General features: G+C 41.8%; 1 protein-coding gene across 1 annotated transcript in view; it reads left to right on the top strand.

Moving 5' to 3' along the window:
• Window positions 1-14,055, top strand: part of LOC124116085 — a 57,111-nt gene that overhangs the window by 14,373 nt on the left and 28,683 nt on the right. Inside the window, exons 3-6 of the mRNA XM_046477299.2 lie at window positions 1,863-2,004; window positions 4,766-4,882; window positions 11,447-11,642; window positions 12,819-12,948. Coding sequence (XP_046333255.2) covers window positions 1,863-2,004; window positions 4,766-4,882; window positions 11,447-11,642; window positions 12,819-12,948 — 585 coding nt within the window. The remainder of the gene's footprint in view (window positions 1-1,862; window positions 2,005-4,765; window positions 4,883-11,446; window positions 11,643-12,818; window positions 12,949-14,055) is intronic.

Here is a 14,055-nt window from a genome sequence, read left to right as displayed (position 1 = left end):
TCCTTCACGAAGACGATAATGTTGGAAGATTCCAAGTTTTCACCGCATTGAATCCCATTGGAAGCACCACCAGCCAAGCCAGGATGATATGCCTAATAATGTTACTTACAATGCTTTATCTTATCCAACTCCCTGAGTTAAAATGATTTGCCAGGTCAACACCAAAAGTATCGCCTGCATCCTACTCAGAATAGCTACAACTCTGCCAGATGCTTGCATTGCTGTTGTTACCACTGTACTCAATTCTTAACATTACAAGACTGTCCGCTGGCGCTAAGGTCATTCAGCAGACATACCTGCGTTTATATTGGTCTGTTAACAAAATAAACACGCCACCGCTGCTGTATGACCATTTTGATGGTTCTGGAGATAATTTCAATTTTCACCAAGGGGCATTAGGCGACTCTCCCCAACAAGACTGATAGTGGCGGCAGGCCAACTCAAGAATAACTGCAGCAGAAGAGTAAATATCTGCAAATGTTAAGGGGATGTTTATTAGCTAACTGAAAAGTTTATTTGTAGTAGCAATGGAGAGTTTTGATATTCATCAGTATGTAGACGGGTGTTAGTACTGAGTAAGGTTGAGGGTGTTCTCGTATAGAGTTGTACTGGTGGATAGAATCGGTGTTGGTTACTAAGTGATTGATGTGTCTGTAGAGCTATAGGTTACACAGAAACAACTGTTGTGGGGTGAGCCAGGTTGTCAGAAGGCAAGAACTGACCCTGTCCCTGTCTTGTTTATCAAACTGTGGGTAGTTTATTTGTATTATCCTATGAAACGACTAAAGTTGAAACTAAAAAAAATGTTTGCTTGTAGGCCAACAAAATGAGGCATGATTAGTGGGTGTTGGAAATCACTCTGCAGATTTGTCCCCCCCTAGCTATGCCAGGATCTGCAGGTCATTGGTCTGGAATCAGACTACATGGTCCTCATTGTGATCCTTGCTCTGACGTCACCAAACATTGTGGGTTTTACCAAAGTGGCAAGCGTTTATGACTTGACACTTTGGGTTTTCCTCACACATGAAGTTGACACCATAACATAACTGAACAGTTCTGAAATATCTTTCAAAGTGGAAATAAATATAATAGCTCTCTGGCAATAACTTGCTCAGAACATTGGTCTGAAGTTATGGCCTAGTTCTCTGAAACCAACAGCATCGTCTGTGTCGTTCTATGTGAAAGACTTACCGTATTCGACGTAATAAGTGCCCAGGGCGCTCTCAAAATTAGAAATAGGGGGCTCTTATTAGAATAGTATTTTGGTGGAAAAAAGAGAGTTGAAAGATAAATTTCGTGGTTTATGCTGACACACTGAAATGTTTATATGCGACAGATACATTTTTCCAGAATTTAATTGCCCATAATTAAGAATGCATATAACACACGACTGCGTATTATACGCGAATAAATAAGCTTTGTGTACATTGATCAATAGGAAGGAGTGCTAATTGGGATTGTTCACTAGCCAATATATTAGCAAATATCGCCGTGGGCGCTTATTACGTCGAATGCGGTAACTGCCTCAGGGTAGGGAACAGTAAGGGGACACAACTCTTTGTGTCATGTTGGCTTAGGATTGCTCCCCAGCAACCTGTGGCAACGTAATGCATCGAGTGGCGACTCAGTGACTTGGTTGATTGGTTGTCATCATACGGCATGGATCATTGCTCATAATATCAATCACTGGTTTCTCTGGTCCAGCCTTATAGACAGGCCACAGTCAAATAGCTGGAATATTGCCGAGGGTGGCATTAAACCAAAAAAAACAAAAAAACCTTGCCAAGCTGTTGTGTGTTTTATGAGATAATGAATTCAAGACGTCACTGTCCATGCTTACCATGTTTGTTGTTTGTTTGCAGGGAGGAGGAAGCCATTAAAATTGATGGATTAAATGTTGCTCAAATGAAGGAGCTCCGGGAACAGTCGGAGAAGTTTGCATTCCAAGCAGAGGTTGATCGTATGATGAAACTCATCATCAACTCGCTCTACAAAAACAAAGAAGTAAGTTGTATCTTTGTACTTGGGATCATGTTTTTCTCTATTAGACAGGAACTGTGAAGATCTGGGTTAGAATAGGTCTTCAGCAATCCATGCTTGTCGTAAGAGGCGACAAACTGGATCGAGTGGTCAAGCTCGGTGACTTGGTTGATGCATGTCATCATATCCCAAAGATGTATATAGATGCTCATCATGTCAATCACTGGATTGTCTGGTCCAGACTAAATATTTACAGACTGCTGTCATATAGCTGAAATACTGCTGAGTGCGGTGTTAAACAATTACAATCAAACAATGAATCTTTGACACAGATTTGGGTATCAGGAATAATGAAATGTGTTAATTTCAAGATGATCCTACATAGTGCATCCCTCAAACTCAGGTCAGTCCTCAGGAGATTCTGCTGTAGACATGGGGATTGGGTGCCCGAAATGGCTACTGATTAAAACACTCTTGGATCGGCAACTGACCATGATTCGGTGTCATACTGACAGCAAGAATCACTGATTAGTGCCAGTTATTGGCTTGTCAGGTTGTAGGTAGCCTGGTGGTTAAACCGTTTGCCCATCACGGTGAAGGGTCGGGTTTGATTCCCCACATGGGTGTGTGTGCAGCCCATCTCTGTGTAAAACAAAGCTATCTCTCAGCTATTGCTTTGTCTTCATTAAATTAACTTGATATGGATGGCCAGTGGCCAGGGGGCCACACCTTCTGTGTCCCTCAGCTGTAGGGAACAACTAGTCATTGGGTTTGATTTTGGTTCCAGTAAACATGCAGATGTCTTAACATCTGCAGTCGGTTTTTGCCAATGTGGTTTAAAATGAAGAATAAAACTAAAACTCACTTCTCTCCCTCTGCATCACTTTCCACATCAGCTTGAGACGCCATGAAACACTGCTATCAATGTTGAAAGCCCATGTCACTCCAGGCATCTGTTGTAAGATAACAAAATACTTCTAACCATGGTTGTAAAACTCAACACTATTTATTTAAAAACAATATGAAGTCCCAGAAAACTTCCAGTAATTACCTGTGATCTAAGTTTTAGAAGATTCATGACTATCCATGATCGCTGAACACATATCTGTCCAAACAATCGCAGAAACAAATTGACGTCTGCTTGCATTAATTACTTCCAGTTACCTCTAATTAACCATGAAAGAAGAGCACACCCGCGTAGCAATTCTCTCTGTCTGATATGCCTCTACAAATGTCCCAGGAAATGATTTTCTCGACAATCAGATAAATTTGCCGCCAAGCATTACTTGACTTATGACGGACAGCCCTGTGAGATGATTGTCAAAAAATCATAAATGTCAGAAAAAAATCCATCTTGTCCTCAGACAGGGTTACAATCTTCACCCAGTATTTGTCATTGAGGTCAATTGTTCGATTGCCTCAGTCGAGAGCAAATGCTGCTTCCAGATGCTTCGTTTTACTTCTGACAGATTGGGTAATGACGTCTGTTGCCGCACACATTCCGCCAGTGGAACCAGTAATTACTGAATCCTACTGTTTTGACTGGCTATAATTTGCTTCAATTCTTCAGACAAGATCAAGCATAAACAGATATCAGAATGTGGACTTCCATGCCTGTTTCTCTGCCGACTGGCTTCTGTTTGGAATGCCACACATTTTGTAGGGAATTTGTATTATAAGCAAGAGTCAAGGACAGTATATGCAAACATTACATTCGATACTTTGCAGGATTTTTTCGCAAGTAAACAATGGTATAGCAGAACCATAGTAACTGCCAAATTATGTATTGTAGAAATAATCTTAAGCTTATATTACAACATGTGTCTAACATGTCTAATGCATTATAATGCATTTTTCCTAAAGTGCTGACTAAGGTTTTCATCATTCAAACGTAGGATTCAGGAAATGGTTAAATTGATTCCACTCATGTTGATGTACAACATAGACAAGCTTCTGCTTCCACTGAACACTCACCCAAACCATTTTGCCAATTTTTATCTTATGAAACAGTTTGTTTTGCAAAGTAAGTTTTGTCTTATCCATGTACACATTCCTGAGGGACGTTGATAAACAGACTAGAGCACCTGTTGGGTTAATGTACAGTGTTGTGTACATGGAGTTAGAGGGTGCTTCTTATTCAGATAAACACAGGAGTTGATCACGTAAACTTTGATAAACACTTCGCACTTAATCAGTACCATCTTTGTTGTTTAATATTGTTGCAGGTTTTTTGCCACATGCTTGTTGAAATTATGCCTAATTCAGTTAACATTTTGCTCATGCCATTAAGCAAGCCAGTAAAACATGATACTATAATTGTTTCTCAGTGATTATTACACATACTTGACAGTAACCATGGTAACAATTGTATTTGTTGCATTTTTATGGCGTGTGTTTTTCATTTGATTAGGATTTAATTTTTTTGCAAATCTAAGGTGTTTATGTATGGAGTCTAAATGTGTTTGGTTTCAAGTCATCAATGACATATAAGATATGTGGACATCATTACATTGTAAGGAGAGGGAACTATACAAACAGCAATCTATTGATTTTTATTAATCTATGAATTTTAACATTTTTGTTTATGTATTCCATTCTTTTGGAGAAAAAGGGTCAGAAAAAAGTAAATTCGTTTTGCTAAAAAACATGACCCCAAAATGAATTTGATTTCTTTCCTGTTCCAACCATGCTGACTGCAAGTATTTCATTCTATGAAGGTGATTATTAGTCAGTGTGGCTACATTACACACTTTATGCTTTCTTGACACACTGCCTTTGTTTTCAGATTTTCTTGAGGGAACTGATCTCCAACGCCTCTGATGCGCTAGACAAGATTCGGTTCCTTGCACTCACAGACACCAGCGCACTCGCGGCTACTGATGAACTGTCTATAAAGATAAAGGTATGTATCAGACAAGAAACATCTTGAAGGACACCATTTTGAGTCTTTGTGGAAACACTTTGATACCACAGGCATGACTAGCGCTTTGTTTTTTGGCATCGCTTCAGTGGACAGCTGAGATATCTCAACAACATACTTTAAAAAATATTTGAATGTTCAAGTGTGAATCTAAAACATACAGTGAATGTAAAACAGTTTTTTTATGCTTGCCCACAGTAAGAGATTTCACACTACACAAGATAGGTGAAGCAGGTTGTTATTTTAGTTAAAAATAAACTAAATTTTTCATGTATCTCATTAAAACCAAATTAGTTTGAAGCATCTGGCAACAGGATAAGAATATCGGCTCGACAGCCTAACTGGCACGTCGAGAAACTGACACTACTGCCGTCAGTCAAGGGTATAAGCAGGTCTGCAGATGCAGGTCCATACTTTCGATGAACTCCCTTTTATTCTAAGACACTTTAGTTCCCCTGGCTGTTTTCTGGTAATGTGTATGTCAAAATTGAAGATTTTTGTTATCAGCTGAAAATATTCCTTTTAAGATAACTGTTTGATGTTTGGCATTGCCAGGCATGTGTTTGAGGGATGAATAGCCTTGTGCCAGCCATCGTGCTGTTAGGTGGCGCTGCTAGTCACATTGGAGGGTGCATGTTGTGAGAGGGATGTAAACATGCGATCTGCTGAATGTTCCTGTGGATGTGTGCCAGGCCAGGACTGTCGCAGTGTTGATTTGGGTTTGGCAGGATTCTGCATAGTGGGAATCTGCTCTTGGGGAAAGGACTTGTTTTACAGCACTCCCCAGAATAATGGATAAGCAGACTGTCAAAATTAAGATTTTTCTACTATAAATATTGTTGAAATTATGCATAAAAGTCAGTCTTTGTGAAGAGAGTTGGGGGTACCCACATTCAAATACCATAGCAGCACATTTCACGGAACCCAGATCCCCCTTACCACGAATTAGCGTGGTAAATTTGACTGTGGAATACAATGATCAAATATACCATGGTGTACCATGGTCAAATATTATAAATTCGGCTGAGGAGGCTTTTGAGGGGGGCAGGGGGGCAGATGCTTCAGGTGAGAGGGGGGCAGATGCTTCAGGTGAGGGGGGCAGATGCTTCAGGTGAGGGGGGCCATGACATGTCTGTCATATTTCTCACTGGCATAAAACAACATTCACTCACCCGCCTTGTTAGAAGTTTTCTTATACTCTAAACTCTGGTCATTATGAGGTACTCTTTCATTTGAGATTGGGCAAGCATGTTTGTATTAAGCATTGCTAGAGGACACCTCACTGTTGTGTTATCAAGTTACGGAAACACTCCTGCTGTATTACAGTGCTGGGAGCCCTGGTGTCTGGGACAAGGGGTTAATGGTACCAAATGGGCCTTAAGATATTCTAGCTTCTAGTGTTTCACATTATTCATGCTTGCAGGCCGGCTAGGTTCTATCGCTTGGGTGTTTGTTTGGCCACAACAACTGGTTATGTGTGGTTCATATTGGGAACTGATATGGTAATATCCTGGAATACATATTTTATTAAACAATCACCCTGTTTCATTTTCATTGCCCTTCCAGCTCTGGAAATCAAGAGACATAAGTATTCGATTGTGGTATAATAATTAAGTAAAGCTTATCTACAACTTTAATTTTGGTCTCTAGGTGTTTTTGCATAGCGACAGAAAGACTCCATGCAGCCTCAGAAATGCACTGTGTTTTCCAACCCAGAATACCACCGCCTGTACTTGCTGTAGGTGTAATAGACTGTACTGTCAGCTCGGCTAATTGTGTGTGCAGGGATCATGTTGCTATTTAGGATTCTTTTGAAATGGAGACAAAATATAGAGGCAAAGTTTATGTTCCACTGTGGGTTTGGCATAGACATAGGGTAACATCATGAACATAGCAGCTCTTGTAATATCATGTAATATGCATTACAAACCATTTCAATTCAACAGTTATCTGAATACTTCAAACGTATAGATATTTTATGCCTTTCTAAATGAAGCAGCAAGGTCAGTGGCCATGTCTAAAGTGCCGTAATTCATTTTGAAGAGTTTCTGCCCTCAGGCATACTAGATATCTCTCGATCCCTCGCCACGTCATACACAATGTTAAAAGATGGTACTTGTTGTTACCCTGCCTGGAGCTCGGCATTAAGGGGTTAAAACAAGGACTGATCGGCTCGGAGTCAGTATACTGTGTCTGAGTAGGGTATTCATGTTACACTGCGGCGTGGTATCTCAGTGGGCTATCACTATAAAATCGGCATTAGCCCAGACTAGTACAAACAGACACACACACAGACACGTTCATGCACATCGTTATGTAAGTGCAATGATCTTGGATGTGACGTTAAACCCTATTTCACTTCACCTCATCCTTGATATTCACTGTTTGGGAAGGTGAATGCTTCAGGCGATGAAACTGTAAACCTTTGGGTATAATGCAGGAATTTTGTAGACTATTTTGCAAAGCAGCTATTTCTTATTCCTTTGGTGCGATGTAGATTCTGAAATGATTTGTTTTAGAGCAGACCTATCAGCCTCGAAGATTAATGTCACTTTGACTTGCTACTGAGTACGTTGATTGATGCCACACTCCACAAACTGCCCATGATATGGTTAATGAAACATTATTGGCATCTGTTATCATGACATGATTTATGGAAGACAAGGTTGCTCCTATCTCTGAAATGGCCTTATCATGACTTATGTCATATTGGCATAATTAGAATACAGATTTAGATTTGTTATTAGTTAATCACATCTTGCTTTCCATGACAAGCCCGGGTGTTCAGATGAAGCAACATTTTGTCCCTATTACCATGAGAGCACTTAATACATTCTGCCTTTGAGGAAAAGCACCTGTGCCATTTGCTAAGGGGGGTTCCAAGGTCTTGGGTGTACTCTTACCTGTGTTGAGAGATGCCTTGCTACGGATACAGGCTGACTTCCAGGTGCTGCACAGAGTTGTCTGACCTTTTCACGGTCATTCTGTCACTAGGGGGAGCCACTTGTGCCATCTGTTCTCTAGTTGTTGTTACTCTGGTGTAGATGTATTACAGTTTGTATTTACAGCTGTGTCTGGTTGAAGTGCATATATGTATAATTATATTTTTGAGGTTCAGATGCAGATAAATGTTCTCCGAAACCTACACCTACATGTAGGCATGTTGATAAACAGTGTTTGAATTTAATCCTGCCAGTTCTCACAAGGGCGGGAGGGAGGGGATCCGTGGGGTGGGTAAGTGGTTCAATCAGTGGCTGTCCATGCCAGACACCGTGGTTGGATTCCTTGTGTAGACCAGTAGAGGGTTGAATGTTACACAAGCATGATGAACTGTGTATGTCTTTAGTATAGAATTATCAGCCCATAAAAATAGTCTCTCATTGAAAAATATTGAAAACAAAATCGATACTTTGAAAACAATTAATTCATATTTGGGAGATATATATATATATATATATTATTATATATATATTATTGCAAATAACTATTGACTGAGCTTTTATAGTAAAGAAAACAGAGTAGTGACCATGCTATGGGGTCGGTACCCACCGTCTGGCCAGGTAATAAACTAAACTGGAGATAGCATCAGAAACAGTTGCTCCCTCATCACCTTGTAAATGTATCCCTATGCAGCAGACAGGAACCCAGTTTGAAAATGCTATCTCCCTCACAGCTGGCTATAATTAACTTTGTACATATGGCACACTCTGCTGGCTATGCATGGAGCGATCAGAAAAATACTTAAACAATGTTGGAATATACATTATATTGCTGAATGGATTTTCTGCTTAAACTGACACTACATCGCCCATAATGAACATCCAGATGTCCTTTACTGCAGATTGTTTATCATGTTTGTTGCCAGATTCCTGTAATAAAGGTTTCTGTGTAAATATTTCCTGCTATGAATGAATGTAGGTGGGTACTTATTTTACACAAGATAAAGGTTCTGTTGGTTGATATTATGCACAGAATTGAGAAAGCAAGTCTGTTTGCGGAATGGCCGTTTGGTTCTGTCAGTTGGAACTGTTTCAAAAATTTGTCTGTTGATAGAACCGTACCACATGGTTCATAGATTAGAAGGATGGTGGTATGAAAATTAATTATTTTCCTGCTTGCTGTGGCAATGATACAGCCTGATTCTGTACAAGGTTTCGAAACTGAGGGTTATCCACACTGTGGGGAGTTCTGTTTGGAGATAATAGGTTTATTTTGGTGCCTGTTTTAAGTTGCTTCTTTGTTTGATGTAATCATTTCCTGTCCTTTGTATTCATAAACCTGCTCCTCTGTCCATGGCCATGTCTGGCTTCTGGGGAAGTGCAGGGCCCCGTTCCACAAAGTGATCTTAGCGCTAAGGCGATCGTAACTCCCATACTTTAACACTGGCTTACGATAGTCGTAGCGCTAAGATTGCTTTGTGGAACGGGACCCAGGTCCCCAGTATCCCATGCTAAAGAGGTCAGGTCGATATGCACGGCCACAGGTCATCAAAGATATCCTAATTCGCTCTACTGAATACACTCCCTTAGTGTGCCAGGATCTGCTGATCTTTGGTTCGAATCCAAGATTCACCCTTATAATCTTTGGTTTGTCAGCACCATAACCATGGTAACATCTATGACCTGTATCACTTTCTTCACATTACTAAGCTGGTAGCAATGATGTAACTGCCAAGCTGTTTGGGCAGTAATGCAACCAACTCCTTCAGTGTTGTAGTGGATGTGATTTGTTGCCTCCACTGTCTCAGGAAGAAGGGTTACCTTAACCCTTAAAGATCTGGATTAGAATTGGTCTTCAGCAACCCAAGCTTGTCGTAAGAGGCGACTAACAGGATCGGGTGGTCAGACTCATGGTTGATGCATGTCATCGTATCCAAATTGGGTAGACTGATGCTCATGTCAGTCACTGAATTGTCTAGCCCAGACTCGATTATGTGCAGACGGCTGGAATATTGATGAGTGCGGCTTTAAACATCAAACAAACAAAAGTTACATTGATGATCTCATCCTGTAATACTGTTGGCCATATCTGTCACTCTTACACATTAGGTAACTGCTCCTTGCTCATCAGTGTAAAAGGTCGTGAATGATCTGTATGTAATACACATGCTGTATGACCTGGTGCATAGGACTGGTGCTTAACATACTGAGATGCACTGAGGCTGCAGTGAATCATGAATTCCCCGGCTGATTCCAGCTGTAAGATTGGATGCACATGACATAATAAGTTCAACTCATACATGCTTCTCGATGGCCGACTGGGGCCTAGATCCCTCTTACTGTCTGGAAATAAACATTGTACATAAGACACCATGAAGGGATGACACTGGACTTAACAGCTAAATTGGGTATTGGGTGGTCACACACATGCTTCTCGGTGGCCGACCCACTTATAGATACCTCTTTCTGTCTGGAAGTGAACACTGTTAATAAGGTTGGGTGTTTGTTTCTTGTTTAACAATCAACGCAATTGGGCTACGATGACATGCATCAACGAAGTCAGCGAGCCTGACCACCCAATCCCGTTAACATAGTCGCCTCTTGCGACAAGCATGGGTTGCTGAAGACCTATTCTACCCTTGATCTTCATGGGTCCTGTAAATAAGGCACCACAAGGGGATGGCAGTGGAGTTACCTGCCCTTTGCTTGGCCTTAGTAAAGCCTATACTGGGTATTGGGTGGTCTCAAACAAACGCCTAGTATTTAGAATTCTCCGTTTCTTGAAGTGAACATTATAAATAAAGCACTGTGCAGGGATTACAATGCAGGGCTTCATTCCATGAAGCAGTTGTAGTGCTTCAATGTTGAATTATGGGATTCACAATAATCTGACTGCTGCAATTGCTAAGGAGGAAAATATATGTAACACGGAAAACGTATTAAGGACTTCTATTGGGAAATGATGGTAAAGATCCATGGTACTGATGGACATGAATCTTAGAGACTTGATAAAAACTTGATATGAGGGCCTGTATGGTAGCCTTGGAAAGTGTTTGGTGTCGCACCAAGGCCCAGGTTTGATGTCATATTGCTGGAATATTGCTAAAAGCAGCGTCAACCTTTTGGTGTCATAATTCAAACCCGTGAAGATCCGTGCCGAATAAGTGTAATAAGTGAAACCCATGCAAATCATATGGGATCGGGTGGTCAGGCTCGCTGACTTGGTTAATGCATGTCAGCATATCCCAATGCTCATGTCAATCATTGGATTGACTGATCCAGACTCGATTATTTACAGACCATTATCGTAAATCTGGAACGTACATTACTGAGTGTGGCGTTAAACAACAAACAAACTCAAATCTCTTAAATTCCAGAGCTGAAAGGGGTGATTGTTTAATAAAACATATTCCAGGATATCACCATATCAGTTCCCCATATGAACCACATATCACCAGTTGTTGTGGCCAAACGAACACCCAAGTGATAGAACCTAGCCTGCCTGCAAGCATGAATAATGTCAATAAAACAAATCATCATTTAATATATCAAAATACTGTTTTGAGATCTTGATTCTGAGATTTATGCAGGAAATTTGTTTTTGTAGGCGGACAAGGACAACCATGTTCTCCATATAACAGATACTGGTGTTGGAATGACCAAAGATGATCTGGTCAAGAATCTCGGAACCATTGCTAAATCAGGAACTAGTGACTTCTTGGCCAAACTGGGAGACAAGTCGCAATCTGAGAGCAGTGATCTGATTGGACAGTTCGGTGTCGGGTTCTACTCTTCTTTCCTTGGTAGGCAGACCTGTTTTATGCACTACTTACATTGTGCCTCATTGTGTTGTCACAATCCATTAAATGGCTACAGTGAAAACAGTCACAAGGGAGTTTGGGGGTATGAGGAACACATCTCCGAACTCCCACTTCCCATGTGGTATGTCACATCCCTCCACAAATACACATCCACCCCTATAACCAATTCCTTCTCATACACCCCTACCCATACACCCCCACCCATACACCCCCACATGCACCCACTACACATCCACCCCCACAAACACACATCCACCCCCACAAACACACATCCACCCCCACAAACACACATCCACCCCCACAAACACACACCGACCCACACAAACACAATTCCACCCACACAGACAAACACACAAACACACAGACAAACATACAAACAAACACACAAACAAACGCACATCCACCCATACAAACAGACACACATCCACCCATACAAACAAACACACATCCACCCACACATCCACCGCCACCCCTGTAATCCCTTCCTACCCATACACACCCCATACCCCTACATACACCCACCTCCATCCACACAAATGCACACAAACATTGACCCCTCCATCCCATACACCCCACTACCCCCACACTTCCCCCGCCCACCAACCCCCCACCCACCCCCAGGGGCGGTTGGGTAGCCCAGTGGTTAAAGCGTTTGCTCGTCATCCCGAAGACCCATGTCGATTCTCGATTCTCGACATGGGTACAATGTGTGAAGCCCATTTCTGGTGTCTCCCTGCCATGATATTGCTGGAGCATTGCTTAAAACCACCTACCAACAGTAAGCCTGTAAAACACCACCCAAATACCCACCACATCCACCCACACACATCCACCCACACACATCCACCCACACACATCCACCAGACCCTACCCACTCTGTATCACCATCTGGACTAACAACCCAAACACGACCCTGTTCATCTTGGTAAAGTGATCTATGACTCACAAGACACTAACTGTTTCCATGCTGGAGCTGCCTCCATCTCACCACCTGTTCCTTTGACATACTACTTGCATCTCACAATGTTTATGTTGTCATATCACAGTAAGCCTTAAAACACCATCGTGTAAGTTGTATAATCTGGACATAAGCACATGTGCTCGAGTCTGTCATCTGGCGTACATTCGTTGTTGCTGACCTTGCCCTTTGTTCCCCAGTGGCGGACCGCGTGGTGGTGACGTCCAAGAACAACGATGATGAGCAGTACATCTGGGAGTCTGATGCCCAGGAATTCAGCGTGGCCAAGGATCCTCGTGGAAATACCCTCGGCAGAGGAACAACCGTCAGGTGAGACTCCATGACAGAACGAAAGCATGTTTGCTGAACAAGTGCGGGATTCGTCTCCACCTGCCTTGTTTCCCACATCATGTATTTAAATGAATTCATTTAGTGTCTTCTTTCCTTTCTTCTAGATTTTTAGTTACTTTATTCCATTCCATCGGGATTCTTCAGGAGTATCAGTCCCCAGTGTCCCATGCTTGTGACCTGTCTGATTGTGTCATTGTGACCCCACAGCTTGGGTCATTGCTCTTGCTATCAGTCACTGGTTTGACTTTAAGTTGGTACTCTGCAACTCACTCACTCACTCACTCACTCACTCACTCACTCACTCACTCACTCACTCACTCACTCACTCACTCACTCACTCACTCACTCACTCACTCACTCACTCACTCACCGTGCTTGTTGTTTATTACTTACCTAACTCTGTCACATTAAGCTCATACACTGTAATAACCAAGATACCGTTGAAAGCATCTTGAAGCCCAACTCACACATCCTCCTTTTCTCATCCAACTGAATTTAACCACCTCTGTGGTCTAGAGAAGGTCCAAAAGATGTCAAATGATTGTGCTTATGTTACCTGGCTGGTGCTTGGCATTAAGGGGTTAAAACAAGGACAGGCCATTATGCAGTAGACATGTGTGTTAGTGGGGTATCCGTGTTAAACTGTGGGCTAGCACTGTAAAACCAGCATTAGTCTGGACCAGTACCTGAAACTGCATGCACATCGCTGTATAAGTGCAATATTATTAAACGGGACATTAGATCCTGTTAGATCCTCACCTCCAGTTTGTGTTCACCAATGTGAGACTGCTCCCTATACTGTGGATCAGACACCTGTGGTGAGCAGTGAGTCTATTAGAGGCTGCTGGTGTATATATGGGGAGACTTTATGTAGCTGACATTTCCGTCTCGGCCGCTGGGGACTGCCCTTTGATCTCATCTGGTTCCGCTTCCAGCTCACCTGTACATGAAATGTCAGTGTGGGAAGCAAATATCCTGATGTTTGGCAATCAGTTTATGCCGATTGTTTTGTTCATAAAGAAACTGAGTTATATGTTTTAATTAAGAGTCTAAATTTTAAAAAAAATCAAACTAAAAGAATGTGTT

Source organism: Haliotis rufescens, unplaced genomic scaffold, assembly GCF_023055435.1.
Source record: "Haliotis rufescens isolate VD_foot unplaced genomic scaffold, xgHalRufe1.0.p SCAF_23, whole genome shotgun sequence".
NCBI classification, from domain to species: Eukaryota; Metazoa; Mollusca; class Gastropoda; order Lepetellida; family Haliotidae; genus Haliotis; species Haliotis rufescens.
Note: the sequence above shows the minus strand (reverse complement) of the source record. Positions and strands in the feature narration are given on the sequence as shown.